Genomic DNA, 22,594 nt, shown 5'->3' on the forward strand with positions numbered 1-22,594 from the left:
AATGCATCTTAACAAGCTTTCAACTCATAAGGGAACTGCATCTTAACACGCTTTCTACTCACAAGGAAGCTGCATCTTAACATGCTTTCTGCTCACAATGGAGCTGCATTTTAATGCGCTTTCTACTCACAAGGGAACTACATCTTAACACGCTTTCTACTCACTAGGACGCTGCATCGTTACACGCTTTCTACTCACTAGGGAGCTGCATCTTTACACGCTTTCTACTCACAAGGGAACTGCATCTTAACACGCTTCATGCTCACAAGGGAACTGCATCTTAATACGCTTTCTACTCACAAGGGAACTGCATCTTAACGCGCTTTCTACTCGCAAGGGAACTGCATCTTAACAAGCTTTCTACTCACAAGGGAACTGCATCTTAATAAGCTTTCTACTCACAAGGGAACTGCATCTTAACAGGCTTTCTACTCACAAGGGAACTGCATCTTAACACGCTTTCTACTCACAAGGGTGCTGCATCTTAACGCTCTTTCTACTGACAAGGGAAATGCATCTTAACAAGCTTTCTACTCACAAGGGAACTGCATCTTAACGCGCTTTCTACTCACAAGACACGCTTTCTACTCACAAGGGAGCTGCATCATAACACGCTTTCTACTCACAAGACGTGCTTTTTACTCAAAAGGGAGCTGCATTTTAAAGCGCTTTCTACTCACAAGATGTGCTTTCTACTCAGAAGGGAGCTGCATCTTACCACACTTTCTACTCGCAAGGGAACTGCATCTTAACGCTCTTTCTACTCACAAGGGAAACGCATCTTAACAAGCTGTCTACTCACAAGGGAACTGCATCTTAACACGGTTTCTACTCACTAGGGTGCTGCATCGTTACACGCTTTCTACTCACTAGGGAGCTGCATCTTAACACGCTTTCTACTCACAAGGGAGATGCATCTTAACATGCTTTCTACTCACAAGACACGCTTTCTACTCACAAGGGAGCTGCATCATAACAGGCTTTCTACTCACAAGACGCGCTTTCTACTCACAAGGGAACTGCATCTTAACATGCTTTCTACTCACAAGGGAGCTGCATCTTAAGCTTTCTACTCACAAGGGAAATGCATCTTAACACGCTTTATACTCACAAGGGAACTGCATCTTAACGTGCTTTCTACTCACAAGGGAGCTGCATCTTAACGTGCTTTCTACTCACAAGATGTGCTTTCTACTCACAAGGGAAATGCATCTTAACAAGCTTTCAACTCATAAGGGAACTGCATCTTAACACGCTTTCTACTCACAAGGAAGCTGCATCTTAACATGCTTTCTGCTCACAATGGAGCTGCATTTTAATGCGCTTTCTACTCACAAGGGAACTACATCTTAACACGCTTTCTACTCACTAGGACGCTGCATCGTTACACGCTTTCTACTCACTAGGGAGCTGCATCTTTACACGCTTTCTACTCACAAGGGAACTGCATCTTAACACGCTTCATGCTCACAAGGGAACTGCATCTTAATACGCTTTCTACTCACAAGGGAACTGCATCTTAACGCGCTTTCTACTCGCAAGGGAACTGCATCTTAACAAGCTTTCTACTCACAAGGGAACTGCATCTTAACAAGCTTTCTACTCACAAGGGAACTGCATCTTAACAGGCTTTCTACTCACAAGGGAACTGCATCTTAACACGCTTTCTACTCACAAGGGTGCTGCATCTTAACGCTCTTTCTACTGACAAGGGAAATGCATCTTAACAAGCTTTCTACTCACAAGGGAACTGCATCTTAACGCGCTTTCTACTCACAAGGGAACTGCATCTTAACGCGCTTTCTACTCACAAGACACGCTTTCTACTCACAAGGGAGCTGCATCATAACACGCTTTCTACTCACAAGACGTGCTTTTTACTCAAAAGGGAGCTGCATTTTAAAGCGCTTTCTACTCACAAGATGTGCTTTCTACTCAGAAGGGAGCTGCATCTTACCACACTTTCTACTCGCAAGGGAACTGCATCTTAACGCTCTTTCTACTCACAAGGGAAACGCATCTTAACACGGTTTCTACTCACTAGGGAGCTGCATCTTAACACGCTTTCTACTCACTAGGGAGCTGCATCTTAACACGCTTTCTACTCACAAGGGAGATGCATCTTAACATGCTTTCTACTCACAAGACACGCTTTCTACTCACAAGGGAGCTGCATCATAACAGGCTTTCTACTCACAAGACGCGCTTTCTACTCACAAGGGAACTGCATCTTAACATGCTTTCTACTCACAAGGGAGCTGCATCTTAAGCTTTCTACTCACAAGGGAAATGCATCTTAACACGCTTTATACTCACAAGGGAACTGCATCTTAACGCGCTTTCTACTCACTAGGGAGCTGCATTTTAATGCGCTTTCTACTCACAATGGAGCTGCATCGTTACAAGCTTTCTACTCACTAGGGAGCTGCATCTTAACACGCTTTCTACTCACAAGCGAGCTGCATCTTTACACGCTTTCTACTCACAAGACGCGCTATCTACTCCCAAGGAAGCTGCATCTTAACAAGCTTTCTACTCACAAGGGAACTGCATCTTAACATGCTTTCTACTCACTAGGGAGCTGCATCTTAACACGCTTTCTACTCGCAATGGAGCTGCATCTTAACAAGCTTTCTACTCACAAGGGAACTGCATCTTAACACGCTTTCTACTCACAAGGGAACTGCATCTTAAAACGCTTTCTACTCACAAGGGAACTGCATCTTAATACGCTTTCTACTCACAAGGGAACTGCATCTTAACGCGCTTTCTACTCGCAAGGGAACTGCATCTTAACAAGCTTTCTACTCACAAGGGAACTGCATCTTAACAAGCTTTCTACTCACAAGGGAACTGCATCTTAACAGGCTTTCTACTCACAAGGGAACTGCATCTTAACACGCTTTCTACTCACAAGGGTGCTGCATCTTAACGCTCTTTCTACTGACCAGGGAAATGCATCTTAACAAGCTTTCTACTCACAAGGGAACTGCATCTTAACGCGCTTTCTGCTCACAAGACACGCTTTCTACTCACAAGGGAGCTGCATCATAACACGCTTTCTACTCACAAGACGTGCTTTTTACTCAAAAGGGAGCTGCATTTTAAAGCGCTTTCTACTCACAAGATGTGCTTTCTACTCAGAAGGGAGCTGCATCTTACCACACTTTCTACTCGCAAGGGAACTGCATCTTAAAGCTCTTTCTACTCACAAGGGAAACACATCTTAACAAGCTTTCTACTCACAAGGGAACTGCATCTTAACACGGTTTCTACTCACTAGGGTGCTGCATCGTTACACGCTTTCTACTCACTAGGGAGCTGCATCTTAACACGCTTTCTACTCACAAGGGAGATGCATCTTAACATGCTTTCTACTCACAAGACACGCTTTCTACTCACAAGGGAGCTGCATCAGAACAGGCTTTCTACTCACAAGGGAGCTGCATCTTAAGCTTTCTACTCACAAGGGAAATGCATCTTAACACGCTTTATACTCGCAAGGGAACTGCATCTTAACACGCTTTATACTCACAAGGGAACTGCATCTTAACACGCTTTCTACTCACTAGGGAGCTGCATTTTAATGCGCTTTCTACTCACAATGGAGCTGCATCGTTACAAGCTTTCTACTCACTAGGGAGCTGCATCTTAACACGCTTTCTACTCACAAGCGAGCTGCATCTTTACACGCTTTCTACTCACAAGACGTGCTTTCTACTCCCAGGTAAGCTGCATCTTAACAAGCTTTCTACTCACAAGGGAACTGCATCTTAACAAGCTTTCTACTCACAAGGGAACTGCATCTTAACACGCTTTCTACTCACAAGGGAACTGCATCTTAAAACGCTTTCTACTCACAAGGGAGCTGCATTTTAACGCGCTTTCTACTTACAAGATGTGCTTTCTACTCAGAAGTGAGCTGCATCTTAAGGCGCTTTCTACTCCCAAGGGAGCTGCATTTTAATGCGCTTTCTACTCACAAGGGAACTGCATCTTAACACGCTTCATACTCAAGGGAACTGTATCTTAATACTCTTTCTACTCACAAGGGAACTGCATCTTTACACGCTTCATACTCACAAGGGAACTGCATCTTAATACGCTTTCTACTCACAAGGGAACTGCATTTTAACGCGCTTTCTACTCACAAGGGAACTGCATCTAAGCGGGCTTTCTACTCACAAGGGAGATGCATCTTAACACGCTTTCTACTCGCAAGAGAACTGCATCTTAACGCGCTTTCTACTCACAAGGGAACTGCATCTTAACGCGCTTTCTACTCAAAAGGGATCTGCATCTCAACAACTCGCAAGGCAGCTGCATTTCAACGCCCTTTCTACTCACAAGATGCGCTTTCTACTCAGAAGGGAACTGCATCTAAGCGCGCTTTCTACTCACAAGGGAGCTGCATCTTAACGCGCTTTCTACTCACAAGGTAACTGCATCTTAACATGCTTTCTACTCACAAGGGAGCTGCATCTTAACAAGCTTTCTACTCACAAGGGAACTGCATCTTAAGGCGCTTTCTACTCACAGGGGAACTGCATCTTAACCCACTTTCTTCTCCCAAGGTATCTGCATCTTAACATGCTTTCTACTCACAAGGGAGCTGCATTTTAATGCGCTTTCTACTCCCAAGAGAGCTGCATCTTAACAAGCTTTCTACTCACAAGGGAACTGCATCTTAACACGCTTCATACTCACAAGGGAACTGCATCTTGATACGCTTTCTACTCACAAGGAAACTGCATCTTAACGCGCTTTCTACTCACAAGGGAACTGCATCTTAATACGCTTTCTACTCACGAGGGAACTGCATTTTAACGCGCTTTCTACTCACAAGGGAACTGCATCTTAATGCGCTTTCTACTCACAAGGGAGATGCATTTTAACACGCTTTCTACTCGCAAGAGAACTGCATCTTAACGCGCTTTCTACGCACAAGGGAGCTGCATCTTAACGCGCTTTCTACTCGTAAGGGAGATGCATCTTAACAAGCTTTCTACTCGCAAGGGAACTGCATTTTAACGCGCTTTCTACTCACAAGGGAACTGCATCTTAATGCGCTTTCTACTCTCAAGGGATCTGCATCTTAAGACGCGTTCTACTCGCAAGGGAGCTGCATTTTAACACACTTTCTACTTACAAGATGCACTTTCTATTCAGAAGGGAGCTGCATCTTAACGCACCTTCTACACACAAGGGAACTGCATCTTAACAAGCTTTCTACTCAGAAGGGATCTGCATCTTAAGGGGCTTTCTACTCACAAGGGAACTGCATCTTAACGCCCCTTCTACTCTTAAGGGATCTGCATCTTAAGACGCGTTCTACTCGCAAGGGAGCTGCATTTCAACGCGCTTTCTACTCGCAAGATGCGCTTTCTACTCAGAAGGGAGCTGCATCTTAAAGCGCCTTCTACTCAGGGAACTGCATCTTAACAAGCTTTCTACTCACACGGTAACTGCATCTTAACACGTTTCTACTCACTAGGGAGCTGCATCTTAACATGGTTTCTACTCACTAGGGAGCTGCATCTTAACACGCTTTCTACTCACAAGGGAGCTGCATCTTAACGCGCTTTCTATTCGCAAGGGAACTGCATCTTGACGCGCTTTCTACTCCCTAGGGAGCTGCATCTTAACACGCTTTCTACTCACAAGGGAGCTGCATCTTAACGCGCTTTCTATTCGCAAGGGAACTGCATCTTAACGCGCTTTCTACTCACATTAGGCGCTTTCTACTCCCAAGGGAGCTGCATCTTTACACGCTTTCTACTCACAAGGGAACTGCATCTTAACAAGCTTTCAACTCACAAGGGAGCTGCATCTTAACAAGCTTTCTACTCAGAAGGGAGCTGCATCTTAAGCTTTCTACTCACAAGGGAGCTGCATCTTCAGCTCTCTGCTCACAATGGAACTGCATTTTAACGTCCTTTCTACTCACAAAGGAGCTGCATTTTAACAAGCTTTCTACTCACTAGGGAGCTGCATCTTAACACGGTTTCTACTTACAAGGGAGCTGCATCTTAACACGCTTTCTACTCACAAGGGAGCTGCATTTTATCAAGCTTTCTACTCACAAGGGAGCTGCATTTTATCAAGCTTTCTACTCATAAGGGAGCTGCATCTTAGCAAGCTTTCTACTCACAAGGGAACCGCATCTTAAGCGGTCTACTCACAGGGGAACTGCATCTTAAAAAGCTTTCTACTCACAGGGGAACTGCATCTTAAGCGCTCTACTCACAGGGGAACGGCATCTTAACAAGCTTTCTACTCACAAGGGAGCTGCATCTAAACAAGCTTTTTACTCACGAGGGAACTGCATCGTAACACGCTTTCTACTCACAAGGGAGCTAGATCTTAACATGCTTTCTATTCGCAAGGGAACTGCATCTTGACGCGCTTTATGTTCACAAGGGAGCTGCATTTTAACACGCTTTCTACTCCCTAGGGAGCTGCATCTTAACACGCTTTCTACTCACAAGGCAACTGCATCTTAACGTGCTTTCTATTTGCAAGGGAGCTGCATCTTAACACGCTTTCTATTCACACACGACTGACACTTGATGGGAGGAGATTGACACAAGGACGTTCCCAAGTCACATGCCAGTAATTGGACACTTGGGGTGCACACAAGGGTTTGCAAGTCAATATCGACACAAGAAACTTCCCCTATCCTAGTTGTGCCCTTGCGGAAGGATGGGGCGCTCGTGGTGCAGTGTGGGATATTCCTATATGCTGTATGCTGGAGAGGTGCAAGCTACTAGCCAGCCACAAAGTCACTCGCCACCTCTATCCCACAGAGAACACTGTGTCTCACTCACGTACGCTAACCAATGAGCAGTGTGGTTCTGCACTGCGCCATAGGCCCTGCCAAAGCTCCGGGGACCATGTGAGGACCCCCCCATATTGCCCTGGGTCCATTATCCACTGGCTCAGGGAGTTACCTGTCCTATATCCCCGCAGAGGATGACGTACTCTGGGGAACTTGCAGAGACTAGCATTGGCATGGCACTGGTAGGAGTAACCAGGCGGCTTCACTTATCCTGACTGGGCACCGTTGATTCTACAGAAGTTTCTAGACTGCCTTGGTCTGTTGTAGGTAAACCTGTAGTTCCCATAGGCGTTCATCCAAAGCCCTTCTTATGTGGTTGCCTCTGTGCTAGAATCTGACACTGTGCATGGCTTGGTGTTCTCAGGTTCTCAGAATACCGATTTAGGTCAGGGAGCCAGATGCCATCCTGGCAAGCACAAATCATACGTGTTCTTCTGAAGTTGTGTCCCAGCAGAAGCGTTACACTCCTGATCACTGGGCCTAGGAATAACACACAGGCTCCAGGCATCATCCCTTTAATCAAGAATGCGCCCCACTGGTCTCTGGCAAGGTATGTCCGGAAAGCTCCCCATATGTCTTTTGGGTGGGATGAGATCGGCTGCATTGTCAGTTCTCTCAGCCAGGTCCTGCTCACTTAGCGGCGTCTATATTTCTATTTTCAGGAAATGCACCTCTTGGCAACCATGCATGCAATATTCAAGAAAGACCTCCAGTATCTCTCCGTGGGTGTGTTCCCACCCTCACATACCAAATGGCGCACTCATGGGTGTCTTCTCCAGCAGCCTTTCAATTGTGGTGGTTAGTAGAGCAAGGACTTGTTCCCAGAACTGCTTAGGCTGGGGGTCAGCCCAGAGGACATGTCCATATCCAGCATCTGCACCCCTGCACCTCGGGCAGCAGAATATGTAGTCCCCGTTTCAGCATATATTGGATCAGTTTCATCCTCCTCTTCATTGACGCTGTTTTATATTGTATCAGTTTCATCCTCGTCTTCATTGACGCTGTTTTATATTGGATCAGTTTCATCCTCGTCTTCATTGACGCTGTTTTATATTGCATCAGTTTCATCCTCGTCTTCATTGACGCTGTTTTATATTGGATCAGTTTCATCCTCCTCTTCATTGACGCTGTTTTATATTGGATCAGTTTTATCCTCTTCATTGACGCTGTTTTATATTGGACCAGTTTCATCCTCCTCGTCATTGACCTTGTTTTATATTGGATCACTTTCATCCTCGTCTTCATTGACGCTGTTTTAGTAAACACACACATAACCTTCTATATCCAACTCCCATTCCGCCACCCACTTGCCCCAAGATCCATCTTCACCCACTTGGGTCCCCTATTATCCTTCGGTTCTGCTGCCCACTTCCCACAGGATCCCTTTTCACCCACTGGCGTCACCTCTAGAAGGGTGGAAAATAAGGACAAGCAGTTTATTCTCCGGGGGGGGGGCTCTATCGGGTAACATGCCCATCAATTCTGTACAGCAGCCAGCAGTCTGTAGAGCTGAAGTAGCTCCGCAGGCGCTCCTTTATGGCTGTCCCGCCAGGTGTGTGGTGTCAAAAACCTCCCTTCCGGGAACCGATTCCCTACTGTGTGGTATCCCAATCTATGCAAATGCAACCTCATCGATATGTCCCATGTTGAGGTTAAAGCAGGGAAATTCCAGAGCGGTAGCGAACCATAATACTGATTGTCCGCACCAATGCGGGCAAAAATAGCTCTCCACCCTAATAGTGTTGTCCGCACAGGATCAAATGGGCCGTAATCCTATCCGCAACCTCAATACGGCATTCCCTGCTGCAGAGTTTTGTGGCGGAAGCTCATCAATCCTGTTCCAAGACGTTGCGTATTGCCCTTGGACTGCCAACCAGTATTGATATTGATATTTTATTTATATCGCACTCATACACATGTTTCAGAGCGCGACAAGGCAAGGGAGGGGAACAGGGGAGAACAAAACAACGATCTTACTAGGCCCAGTGACAACTCGCAAGTGCATGGGAGAGGGGTAGGGGAAAAGTGCATGGAAGGGGAGAGAAGTGGAATGTGCTGAGCAAAGGCGAAACAGATAAATAATAAATAAATGAATAATAAAGGCAACAAACAGTGGTAGTGCAGCGAGCAAGTGCCAAGTGCTGGGTTTAAGGCAGCAGACAGGGTATGTCTGATATGTGCAGGAAGAAAAAGGGGGGGCTGTATGGGTAGAGATACAGACCCCAGTGAAAGGGGTGGCCCGGAGTCAGTGCGGGAGGGTGGCAGGGTGAGCGGGTACCTGGGCCCTGAGGACAGAGGGTGGCCAGGTGCACAATGCCGTGAGCGAACATATTAGCAGGGGAGAGGGTGGCCAAGGGGCAGAGGCAAAGAGGAAGGTCTTGAGGTGTTTCTGGAACCGGAGATAGTTCTCCTCAAGTTTCAGGTTTGCAAGGAGATGTTCCAAAGTGAGGCCCCAGCCGAAGACGGAGATCTGCCCCAGCTCTTTTCTTTGAAAAACGACATACCCTGAGGGAGTTAGAGGAGCGAAGAGATCGAGAGGGGAGGTATTTGCGGAGGGATAGCTGAAGGTATTTTGGACCCAGGCCCCAGAAAGCCTTGTGGACAATGCAGAGGGTTTGGAATTTAATCCTTGCATCCACTTGGAGCCAGTGAAGAGATTTCAGAGCTGGAGAGATACGATCCCAGGGCTTGAGGCCAAGGACACATCTTGCAGTCCTGTTCTGGATTAGTTGCAGAGGGCGGAAAGTAGAAGCAGGAAGATTTAGTAAGAGGCTGTTACAATAGTTCAACCCGGAGAGTACCAGAGCTTGGGAGACAGTAAGTTCTGAGAGAAGGAGAGCAAAGGCAGAGTACCTCTGAGGAGGTGCAGTAGGAAGTTAGACTTTTTAGCGACGTCAGAGATCTGTGCGAAGAAGCAAAGTGTGGAGTCGAAGATGACCCCGAGGTTCTTAGCCTCGCAGGTGGCGGTACGAGGAGGGCCAAGGGAGGCCGGCCAGAGAGTGAGGGAAAGGATGGTGAAGGTGTACCAATGAGGAGGATCTCCAGTCTTGTTGGCATTCAAACAAAGATCATTGGTGGCACACCAATCTTGAATGGCAGTTAGGCAATCCGAGATGAGAGAAGGAGAGCAGGTGGCCAAGGGCAGCCTGAAAATAAGTTGTCATCCGCGTAGCATTGGGAGTTTGAACAGAAAATGGCAATGAAGTGGGCGAGAGTTGCCAGGTATTGGTTGAAAAGCCAGGGCTAGAGTTTAGACCCTTGGGGAACACCACAGGTAGAGAGGGAGATAGATGATGGGAAGGACCGAGTTGGACCTGGGATGGTGGATCTGAGAGGAAAGAGGTCAGCCAGGCCAGAGCCTGATCAGTGATACCCAGCTTTTCACAGAGACAGTGGAGCAGGATGGTATGGTTCACCGTGTCGAAGGCAGAAGAGAGATCGAGGACAGAGGGAATGTTAGAGTCAAGGTTGGAGAGCAGATCTTCACAGATGTGAAGGTTAGTAAACCCCCTATGTAGGGGTTCGCCAGGCCTCTTGTTTTTACCTAACGGCCCCAGAGTGCCACAGAAATCTAGACATAGCAACCTGTAATTCTTGAGAGAACCGCTTCCCCCGCCACAGTGGCACATTAACAAAAATATATAGGAACTTGGGCACCAGAACCATCTTAATCGGAGCCAACCGGCCCGTCAGTGACATCGGCAGCCACAACCACTGCCCCATTTTTGTGTGAGCATATTGAACCAGCCATAAGTGTGATTCTGTCCCTGGAGACCAGGACAATCACACATTTAAACCTGACTGGGGCCCATTGTAGAGGTAACTTTCCCTGAGTTTGGGTTGTGCCGTCAGTCAAGGGGAATACTTTGGATTTAGCATAGTTCACTGTGAACCCGCACTAGTGGCCAATGTAAGTAATGTCCTCCATGATGGGGTTCAGGTTAGTTTGGGGGGCCGCAGACATGAAACAACATGTCCTCTTCGTTAAAGCAAGATGATCTCTGGCTGTCCCGCTATCCGAATAGCCCGCTTCCTATGGAGGTGCTATATCAAACTCTCCATGGGCTCGATTGCCAGAGCAAATAGTATGGGCAACAGCAGGCAGTCGTGACGTGTCCCCCTGCTGAGTTGGAATGGCTTAGACTGTACCACATTGACGCGGACATTGGAGGTCAGTGGTCTGTACAGAAGTTTAATATGCAGGATTATGTGCTCTCCCATATTACATTTATGCAGCATGACAAAGAGGAATGAGCAGGATACCATGTCAAACGCTTTTTGCGTATCCAAGGCTACCACCACCGATGAGCCGCTGGCGATATTCCGGCCATAACATTAAACAGCTGCCAAAGATTCAGGGACGTAGATCTCCCCGGTATAAAGCCAGCCTGGACCTGGTGTATGAGGGAGGGCATCAAGGGCAGTAGTCTGTTCGCTATGATCTTAGCGTACACTTTGGTGTCTACATTCATGAGACAATATGGCCTGTAGGTTTTGCTGCATCTTCTATAAGACAGTCATCGCCAAGTCACCCAGCTACCTCACAGAGAAACGCAGCATCTCCGGCGGACAGCGCACCACCAGAAGCCAGGACACATGCAGACTTGAAATCTGCCACTTCAAAAAGGGAAGGACCAGAAAACAAGCCTTCACTGCCTATGCCCCAAGACTTTGAAACCTCCACCTCCCCCCCCTGTCGGCATCAGATTCGCCCCCACGCTCCTACAATTCAGAAAAGAACTCAAGACCCACCTCTTCAAGGAATTTCTCTGCCCCAGCACCTAGGCCATCACATCGCCCCTTGTGACACCTGACCTGTTAGACGCTACCCGCCCCTCTTCCCTGCCACCCAGTACAGCTGTATCACTCCTCTGTATCCCACCCCCCGTTGTATATCTGTTCTGTTTTTACCTCTGTAAAATGCTTCTTGAAGCTAGGTCCGTTCTTAATACAATAATAATAAAGCAGACCTGACATCGCAATTGTGAATTCTGGCAACCGGGGAGAAAGGTTTGTTGCCACAATTTAACAACAGTGAAGAAGGAGACTTTGAGTAACAATGACTCCCCTGACGTCTGCGGGCAAGATTCGTGGATTCCTGTGCAGAGACTAGACCTGTGATTGCGCTTCAACCTAGTTTACCCCATAATGAACTAGAGACCACTCATGATCATTTTGTCAAGTCTTCTGGGACTTGACCTGTGGCTCTCCATTGTTCTTCCATATTGGACAACAATAAGATAAAGTATTATTTGTGATGGTTCATTGTGGACTGTCTGTTTATTTAATATGTTGTACTGACTTTTGAATTTCTGCAAACCTTCCTATGAGGTGTACCTTGGTTGGTTGACCACAGATACTCTTAGTGAGCGGAATACATAGACACAACCAGAATGTCCTTAGATTGCCATGAGCACCTCCCATGTAGTGAACGCGGCTCCAGGAGTGCAATCTTCCATTCACCCTATTCCTTAGAATAAAGGTATTTCCTGTGTGTCTCCATCTGCGGGTTTCCATGCCTTGCCATCCACAGCAGAGCTAGAGCACATCTCTGGCAGTGCCTTTCTGCCCCCCCAACCCGACTTGTCTAGAGCTTTCCTCGTCCATATTGATCTATTCTACAGCATTTGAGGGGCACCAAATGGGGAAACGATGAAGGGTCCTTTGCACAGTATGAATTTCGACTCACTGTTTACCACTCTGAGAGGGGATGTTCTGCCCTTGTGATTCCACCAGCCTTCATGGCTTGGAGCAGGGCAGCAATGGTCTCGGTTTAAACCCCTCTCCCCTCCGACCAAGTGACAGGCGGTGTCTCCAGCAGTGCAGATGGTTTGGAATCTCTAGTGTCTGAAAACAGAGATCGCTTCATTATTCAACATCCTTATTCTTCAGTCGTGGACGATGCTTGGACTCTTAAATATGGCACTTTGTGAGCTTGTTCAACTGTCTGGGGAAGTTGGAGGGGTTTGTTCGAAGTGGTCCAAGTGGTAGGAGGAATTGTACCTTGACAGATAGGTTTCTGATGGATGAGGCCACAGATCCTTGTCCTCACACAAGAAAGTCTTTGGTGCTGTGAAATGGCAGGTCCTCAATACTAGACGTTGCGGGTCTGCATTGTGTGCCGTGCAGGATGCTAAGTGGAGTGTGGAGTGTGAGTGGTTGGTAGGCAAGAGATCTGGTATTCACTGCATCGCCTGTGGGAGGGAGTATGGGGGGTTTGGGGGGAATTCAGTACTCCAAGGTCTAGGGCATGAAGATATGTCCGCTGAACTCACGTGTGGGAGGACGGCTCATGGGAGGAGTTGTATATTGGTTGTGTGAGTGCTCTTGGACATGTGGACATCAGTACATTGGAATGACTAGCCCATGACGGTCCTGTTATTATTTTCAAAGGCTCTAACCCGCACTTCCTCTCCAGAGCGCTCTCCTCCAGGAACTGAGCAATGGGGCAGACCTCCTGGACCCACTCTTCCAGCACAGACTCGAAGACGCCAAAGACCATCTCAGACGGGAGATCCAGAAGGAGCTGAAGATAAAGGAAGGAGCTGAAAACCTGCGCAAGGCCACCACCGACAAGAAGAGCCTGGGCAACGTCGAGACCCAGCTCAAGTGCTGCAACCGCAAGCTGCAGCAGCTGCACTGGGAGCTGCAGGAGCTCAATGCACGCTTGGTGTCCATGGAGGAGAGCAGACCAGGTAGGAAGCGTCGTGGGGAAGAGGGCACAGGATGCAGGGAGGTCACATCACAGGGGTGGGGAAGTGGGCACATCATGCTGGGAGGTCCCCTCTTAAGGGTGGGGGAGAGGGTACAGCAAACAGTGAGATTGATACCATTAACAGAAGAAGCAGGAAAGGACAGCAGGCAGGATTACCATACTCTGCGGTAAGGCAGTGGGCAGAAAGTGGAGCAGTGCATTTATATCAATGATGGAAGTAGGAGGAGCCAACAGCAGGATATCACACTTTGCCTAGAGGAGGGTCCTTGCAGATGATACCTGGAGGGAAACTAGGGGATCAAGAGTAGACTTCAGCTGGCAGTGGACTGCTACCAGTAGTTCAAGGAAGGTATGGTGGGCTGGTAATTCTGCCGATGGCTAGTGTCCTGCGCACCCTGGTGTTATCCTTCCTCTCGTGCGGGGGGGGTAGTGGCAGGTTGGACTTGACTGGGGCTTTTACAATATTCTCTTTCTTTTACAGATGATGCAGTGTCGCCAGACCCCTGTCTGTGGGAACAGAACCCAAACCCTATAAAAGGGCGAATCAGAGCGTTAAAGAAGCAGCTCCACATCGAGATGAAGGTCAAACAGGGAGCAGAGAACATGATCCAGATGTATTCCAATGGAGCGTCTCGGGTAAGAGGTACCCCATCTTTCTGCAGTTGCATGCAATTTTCATGAATATGCCTTTCAGTCATTCTGTGTTTTCACGCCTTATGGCCTTGATTGAGTTATATTGCGGGAGAACATGGCCATTAAAACCTAGTTGCCCCCTTTGGTGCCAGTCCTTAATTCAATAGACTTCTTGAACCCCAAACAAAAGCGATAGAAAACTCTGTTAAAATGCATCATATATTAGTATTAAATTTGTATAGAGCGCCCCGTGCCCTTGGGCCTGAACGCGCACAAAAACCGTAAATACATATACAAAATGGACAGGATGGTCCGTGCCGAGGGAGGAGAACGCTGCCGAAAGTGGCACTTCAGCCGGGTTCCAGATTGTGTCTGCTGATCTTATCGATACTGGGAGAGCATTCCATGCTAGGAGAGCCTGGTTGTCAAAGATTGTACTGCCAAATCTAATCAGCTCGTACCCTCGTTGAGCCATTTTAAGATTGTCCCGAGAGCACAGTAGATGTTCCGGCTGGTTCACCTTGTATTTGTATTTGTTTATTTGTATTGCGCAACCTGCCCGAGGGCATCAGGGCGCATGTTTAGAAAGGTAGTTACAGAGTAGTGTTACAGAGATAGGTACACATATTGCATTACACTATATATACAAGATTTACAGCAAGAATAGTAAAAGAGATCATAGATAATGCACGGACTGGCAGCGAGGTCAAATATACAGTATGTACAGTGGGAGTCCTGACTGAAGGTGACCGCTGTGATAATTATAAGGTGGAGGTCAATGCATCTTGTGCATGAAGCCAACGTTTAGTTCTGATTTTGAAGGATTGGGTGACTGGTACATTCCTGAGAACATTGGAAAGGGAATTCCACAACTTAGCAGCCAGGACTGGGAAACTCAAGCCCCTAGCTGTCTGAAGCTTAAAGCTAGGGATGGTTAATGTGTGCACCTGTGCTGATCTCAGTGGTCTAGATTCTGTATGTTGTGTAAAGCGCGAGGACAAGTAAGCATGTGCAGCATTGTTTTGTGCCTTGTGTGTTAGAACAAGTGTTTTGAGTGAAATACGGAATGTAATCGGTAGCCAGTGTAGGTTGTGTCTAGTGGAGGAAATGTGTGAGCGCCTGGGGATATTGAGGGCCGCCCTAATGGCATTGTTTTGGGTGACCTGAAGTTTATCAAGGTTTCTTTGACTAGTCCCTAAGTAGAGGGCGTTACAATAATCAATTTTAGACATGATGGGAGTTCTGGCTAGTATCAGGCAATTGTCAGTAGTGAGGAAGGGGTGACAAGCTGTGATGAGCTTACATATGTACGATGAGGCTGAGGCTACTGAGTTGGTTTGTCTGTTGAGAGAGAGCGTGGAGTCTAGGTAGATTCCAAGTGTTTTCGTGACGTTGGTGACTTTAATGACATTTCCATCAATAATGAAGGCGTTATATTAAGGGTCAAGTTTAGTGAGTTTAGGCTGAGAGCCTAGGATGAGTAACTCTGTTTTCTCAATGTTAAGGCAGAGCCCGTGGTGTGCCATCCAGGCCTGGATGACTGAATAGACTGAGTTAAGTGCGTTGACATCAGTTACATAGTCGCCAGTGATAGGGATGAGTATCTGGGTGTCGTCAGCATAATTCGTGTAAGAGACACCCAGATAGTCAAGAATATCAAAGAGTTGTACAACGTTGGCGATACGCAGGAGCCCTGCGGGACTCCGCAAGGGACAAGTGCTGGATCGGCTGCGGCAGAGGCGGAAAAGACCCTCATAGATCTATTTGCCAGAAAGGAGCTGATCCATGAAGTAGCTGCGGCAGAAAAGTGGGCGCCTATCTTGAGGTGATGGCAGAGGATTTGGTGATCGACCAAATCAAATGCGGCAGAGAGGTGAAGAAGGAGCAAAAGAGCTAGTCTGCCCTTGTCTTTCAAGTCCTCTACTTGGGTTTTTAAGTCGATCAGGGCTGTCCCAGCCAGATTGTCTAAGCCCTAGTAAGTTGTTGGTCTCCAAGTAATCCTGGATTTGGAGATAGGCTGCATCATCCAGAATTTTAAGTAGGTAAGTACCGTCGTGATTGGCCTGTAGTTGGTAGGATTGCTGGGGTCAAGGTTGGGTTTTTTGATTAAGGGGATGACCCATGCATCCTTCAGGTTTTCAGGTACTGTGCCCGATTTGAAGGAAGAATTGATAAAGGCGGTAATGAAAGGTGCAAGGTCATGAGCTGCTTCCTTTACGACCGGCGCGGGGCAGGCGTCTCCTTGGCAGTTGGAAGGCTTAAGTTTCATAATGATGTTTTCAACTTCCTTGATGGAGAGGGGTGAGAAGGAGAAGGGTTTGAATGAATGCTTTGGAGCGGGGGTATTGTAGAACTGGGGGTTACCCGCTGAATCCGAAAAGAGGCTTTTTTTGCTATTGATTTTAGCTTGGAGCAAGGCAATTTTGTTTAGAAGTGCTTTTTGTACATTGGATGACCATTCAGCGTCCGGGGTGCATGTCTCCAATGGAGCTACTGGGGACTCTAGTTCCTTAAGGATCTTGAAGAGTTCCTTGGTGTTGGATTGAGCTTGTGTGATCCTGATGTTGTACACTTCTTTTTTGGCTGTTAGGATAGCTTCTTTGTAGGGGATGGAGGCGGCTGTAAGGTTATCTCTATTGGCGAGAGTAGGTGAGCTTTTCCAATGTGACTCGGCTATTCTTTTTGCTTTGCGTAGTTCACGTAGGTGTGGGGTGAACCATGAATTAAGATGTTTGCAAGGTTTTTGTTTGCGTAGTTTGAGATGGGCAATATGTCAATGGCTTTTAGCATGGCGCAGTTGTAGGTGTCAAGGAGGGCAGTAGGGTCTGAGCAAGTGGAGGAGGTCGGGTTCAGTAACGGGAGGATAAGGGGGAGTAGTTTCTCGACCGTGATATCCTCCTTGTTTCGAGTAGAGGTGTAGGTGGTGCAATGTTGGGATTGTCAATGGGTGGGCTGGAGTTAATGGAGAATATTATATTGTAGTGATCCGACCAAGCTCAAGGTGTCACAGAGGTTACCTTTAGGGCACAGTTCATGTCTGAGACCCAATCGAGGGTACGTCCCTTGATATGAGTGGGTTCGTTCACATGTTGGGTGAGGCCAAAGTCGGACAGAACAGTGGCTATGTCATTGGCTTTGGTGTCATTTGTGTCCTTGTATCCCAGATTAAAGTCGCCAAGTATGATGATTTGCGATTTTGGCTTAATGCTGGAGGCTAGGATAGATGAGATGTCCTCAGCAAATGTGGAAGTGGGGCCGGGTGGCCAGTATATGAGAAGCACTGAGGCTGTGTGATTGGGAGAAATCGGTAGTTTAATGGAGAGTAGTTCAGCAGAAGGCAGTTGCAGTGTGTTGGCCACTCTAAGATTGAGCGAGCTCTTGAAAATAAATGCTAATCCTCCCCCTTTAGTTTGGTTAATGTCCCTATCACATCTAATAAGGGAGTAATTGTCAGGGATGGCTAAGGTCAGGGCAGGCCCTGAGGCCGCGTGCAGCCAGGTTTCCGTGATAGCTAGGAAGTCTAGGTTTTCTGTCGTTTCTAAGACGTGGGCCGAGACAGAGCGTGCGTTAATAAGTGCACCTTTGAGTTTAGTCATGATGTTGGGATGGTTATCAGTGGGGGTTACAACAGTTGTTGGTGCCAGAGGCGAAGTGGTGTTTTTGGTTTTTTCCATATTAGGGATGTTCATATGATAGGACCAGTGATGGCATCTGGAGGCTAGTCTTTGGTTTCTAACAGAAGTGTCACAAGGTTGCTTCAGGGGGTTAGGTGTAGTCTGAAGAGGCAGTATATGTTTATGCGTGACAGTTGGTGCGTTGCTATTGTAAAGGCGAGAGCCAAGCCTGGCATTCCTGGTGCTAAAGGGGCATGGTTGGTTGGGGGTAGGTTTGGTGGTGAAGTGTTGTAGCCAAAGGGCAGGTGCATTTAAGTAAGTGTTAGCCAGAGTTGTGTCACATGACAGAGGTGCACCTGGTAAGTTGGCAACCAATGTGGGCAGCATGGTTTTGAGCATTGTGGTTGAAGATGGTGAGTGGTGTCGGGCAATAGTGTGATAAAGCTGTGTGCCAAGTAGGGCAAGGAAGGTGAGCAGTGCGTAGGAGGCAGGTTGAAGGTTAAGTCGAGGTGTAAACTTTAAGGTGCAGGCGTGTGAGGCTAGGGAATGCAGGTGTGGTCTAATGGCACAATACATTGTGCTCTGGGGAGTCAGCTAGTAGTTATGCTAGGCAAACCGGGAAAATGTACAGCAGATAATGGCTAGCAACCTAATGTGGTAAGATGAGTCTGTCAATGTCTAATATTGATTAGCTGTTACATGCGACATGTAATGGCCTGGGCTGGCACAGTGAGTAGAGGTGTTTAGCAATGATCAAATGTGGTCACACACAAAAAGACCTAAGCAGCCTCCGAAGTGCAAATGCTAAGCAGAGAGTAAACATTGTGAGACACAGAATTCCAGAGCAGGCATAATAGGTGCATATAGCTACCAATGACTGAGTGTAGTTACAGGTGAGCAGGGGACGCAGTGAGTATATGTACGGTGTACAGGTACAAAGTAACAAGTGCGTAATGACTGGGGGGGTACAGTGATTAGCAGTACTAGGGGTTAGCTCTGAAATGTGCACTGAGGATGTACAGAGGATGGGCCCTGGTGAAAATCGCAGGCCCGTGTACACGAGGCACGAAGCAAAGTCATAGGCAATCAGTGCATTAGAGTTCCGTTTAGCCAGTAGTACAAAGACATTTTTAGAAGACGCTATAACATGCAGAGCATACAGAGCTGAGAGGCTATGCAATTGGTATAAGAATGGTAGTTATTGTGCATACAATTAGTGGGCAGCCAATGGTAACTGTGAACATAGGAAATGTAAGGCAGCTATATTGGGCACGGAGAGCACAACGATGCAAGTTCAGTGAAAGTCAAATGTTCAAGGCAGTCCGACGTAAGAGCGTACAAGTAACAGGTAAGTGATGTGCCTACAGAGCGCTTAGAAAACACTCACCCAGATGCATGCTGTAAGGGTATCTGGATCCTAGGGCAGCGTCCGTGGCCCCTTGCTCCGACAGCTCATGACAGGCTTAGGACAGGCAGGATAGAAGCCTTGGTGTTGGTATGCCTTAGTGTTGGTGGGCCGGCTCTGATCGCCTGCCGGCTCGCAATAGGAGCAAGAAAAGCACCAGGTATCCAATCAGAAGCCCTTGGGACGGTCAGATTGAAGATAGTGAGGAAGGTGTACCTCACAGCAAGCGGGTGGGCGATCTTCCAGATATTTTGGGGCAGAATCTCTCCAGCATTTATAGGATAGTGTAAGGATCTTGTGGGTAATCCTATGTTTTATTGGAAGCCGGTGCAGCTTCCTTTTGGCTTTGGCTACATGGTCCCGTCTTGATAGGCCATGAATAGCGCAAACAGTGCCATTTTGGGAGACCTGAAAGAAATGGGGATTGGCTTGCGAGGTGCCAGCCAGTAAACTATTGCAGTCTACTGGCTGGAGCGTCAAAATAGATTTATTTATTTATTTATTTATTTATTGGGCGCCTTACACCAAGGCGCTGTACAATGGAACAACAAATACAGAGAAATAATAACAATTAACATTGTGAGCAAGATTACAACTTGAATCATTCTACAAAACAGTGCAAAGAGCAATTAACTGAGAGGGGGGGAAAGGAGTGGGAATAGGAGCGCTGAGGGGGGCAGGAGAAGGATAGAATTAGCGTAGAAGGAAGGGAGAAAGAATGTAATGGGAGAGGGGAGAGAGGAATTAGAAGAGGGGTGAAACGGGGGGAGTAGAGAGGGTGGGGGGGACCTTCAAGGTGGGGAATGGAGAAGGAGGGATTTAAGGGAAGTGCGAAATTAAGTGAGGATAGAGGAAGAGCGGATTGGGAGGGGGAGAGAGTTCCAGTGCAGAGGAGCAAGAAGGTGGAAGGAGCAGAACCGGGAGGAAGCGCAGGGGGAAGGAGGTACAGTGAGAAGGAAGTGGTCAGCGGAATGAAGGGAGCGAGAGGGGGAGTAGAAGGAGAGAAGGGAGGAGAGATAAGGAGGAGCAAGACCATGGAGGGATTTGAAAACAAGGCAGAGAAAGTGGAATTTTAGTTGTAGGTGGAAAGGTAGCCAGCCAAGGTGAGAGAGCGAAGAGGAGATGGAGCCGCGGGAGGTAAGGAGACAAAGGGTACGAATGGCAGAATGGTGTATGGATTTAAGAGGGGCAAGCTGAGAAGAGGGAAGTCGGAAGATTAGAGATTAGCAGTAGAAGAGGCGGGAAAAAATGAGCGAGGCGGGAAAAATGAGCGAGGAGATTAGTAGTTTGGTAGCGTGGAATGTGAGAGAGGGGCAGATTTTGCGAATATTGTAGAGGTGGTATCGGCAGGTGCGGGAGGTGAGTGAAATGTGTTGCGAGAAGGAGAGAGAGGAGTCAAATAGAACGCCTAGATTGCGAGCATGGGTGGAGATGGGGAGATCGGAGGGAGGAAAGTGGATAAAAGGGGGAGGAGAGGGAGGGGAAAGAGTATTAGAGGGGAAGAAAAGGACTTCGGTTTTATCAGTGTTGAGGGAAAGAAAGCAGGAGGACATCCAGTTCTTGATGGCTGTGAGACAAGAGGAGAGTTTAAGATGGAGGTCAGGTGTGAAAGAGGAGAAGGAGAGAAAGAGTTGAGTATCATCAGCATAGAAATGATGGGAGATGCCAAAGGAGGAGATAACAGGGGCGATGAGGGAGGTGTAAAGAAAGAAGAGGAATGGACCAAGTACAGAGCCTTGAGGAACACCGTAATTTAGAGGGAAGGAAGGAGAGGTCTGGCCTCCCCATGAAACAGCAAAGGAATGGGCAGAACGGTAAGAGGATAGCCATTTTAGAACGGGGCCATTGAACCCAAAGGAGGATAGAGTGAGGAGCAGGAGTGGGTGATCGACAGTGTCAAAAGCGGCAGAGAGATCAAGGAGAATAAGAATAGAGGATTCCTTAGTGTGACAAGCAGAGAGGGGTGAGTTGAGAATATAGGTGAGAGCAGTTTCAGTGAAATGTTTGGGATGGAAGCCAGATTGGAAAGGAGGAAGGAGAGAGGAAGTAGAGACAAAGGAAGAGAGTTGAGAGTAGGCAAGGCGTTCAAGGAGTTTAGAAAGGAAAGGCAGAAGAGAAATAGGTCTGTAGTTAGCAGTGAGCAGTGGATTAGCAGAGGGTTTCTTAAGAATAGGAATAATCGTTGCATGTTTGAAGGCAGAGGGAAAGGTAGATGAGGAGGGGCAGGAGTTGAAGAAAGTGGTAAGGTAAGGGATAATGAGAGGATAAATCTTAGGGATGAGAGCGGAGGGGAGAGGGTTAGAGGGGGCGGACGTGGGGTGGGCTTTGGAAAGAAGAGAGGAGACATCAGAAGGGGAAACGGCTGAGAAGACAGACATGATGGAAGAGGGAGGAAAGGGGGGAGGAGGAGGGAGGGAGTCAGAGAGGGGGTTAATTTTTTGCCTGATTGTGATGATTTTGGAGGAAAAGTAGTTGGCAAAATCGGAGGGAGAAAGTGTGGAATTGGATGAGGGATCAGGAGTGGGAGGAGATAGAAGGCGGGAAAGAGTTTGAAAAATCTGACGAGGATGGGAGGCTTGAGACTGAAGAAGTTTAGAGTAGTAGGAGGATTTGGCCGTTGCAAGGCAAGAGTTGTAAAGTGCGTGGTAGGCGAAGTAGGAGGATTGGTTTGAAAGCGAGGGAGCTTTGAGCCAGAGAGTCTCTAATCGTCTGAGAAGGCGTCGCATAGAGCGGAGATGGGAAGTAAGCCAGGGTTGAGAAGGTTTTTGAGTAGGGCGGAAGAGAGAAAGGGGGTAGAGATGGTCAAGGGTAGCAGTGATAGAGGATGAGAGGGAAGAAAGAGCGTTGTCGGGATAGAGTAGTGCAAAGTCTTGGAGAGATGGATGAGAAGAAGAGCAAGTGTCAGAGAAGAGGGTAGTGTCGAAATCATGCAGGTCAACGACGTGAGTAGATCGGAGGGAAAGGATTAGACTTAGTGGGGGGTGAGAGAGGAGAAAGGGAGAACGAGAGTAAGGCATGGTCAGAGAGATAAACAGGAAGAGAAGAGACAGGGGAGGATTGATGGGAGGAGTTAAAGATGAGATCAAGAGTGGAACCAGAGGAGTGCGTCGGGGATGAAGGAAGGGGGGAGAGGAGGTAAGAATCAAGGATGGAGAGGAGGGGAGAAGATTGGGGGGGAGAGGGAAGATGAATATTAAAGTCACCAAGTACAGTTAGAGGAGAGGGGGAGGGAGAAATAAGTGAGAGGAGGTGATCTAGGTCATCTAAGGAGGAGAGAGGACCAGGGGGACGATAGATGATCAGGAAGGAAATAGGGTGAGGAGAGGAGAATGACTTGTATAGGAATTCGAAGGAAGGGAAAGAGGGGAGAGTTGGGGAAGAAGAGGAGG

At 47.6% G+C, this 22,594-nt stretch overlaps 1 protein-coding gene across 2 annotated transcripts in view; it reads left to right on the top strand.

Moving 5' to 3' along the window:
- The window catches only part of PKN3 (protein kinase N3), a 436,492-nt gene that overhangs the window by 106,180 nt on the left and 307,718 nt on the right, over nt 1-22,594 (top strand). For both annotated transcript variants that reach the window (XM_069609180.1, XM_069609181.1), the window contains exons 2-3: nt 13,257-13,533; nt 14,035-14,189. In XM_069609180.1, the coding sequence (XP_069465281.1) occupies nt 13,257-13,533; nt 14,035-14,189 (432 nt within the window). The remainder of the gene's footprint in view (nt 1-13,256; nt 13,534-14,034; nt 14,190-22,594) is intronic.

The sequence above is a fragment of the Ambystoma mexicanum genome, chromosome 8 (assembly GCF_040938575.1).
Source record: "Ambystoma mexicanum isolate Mex_15411 chromosome 8, UKY_AmexF1_1, whole genome shotgun sequence".
Taxonomy (NCBI): domain Eukaryota; kingdom Metazoa; phylum Chordata; class Amphibia; order Caudata; family Ambystomatidae; genus Ambystoma; species Ambystoma mexicanum.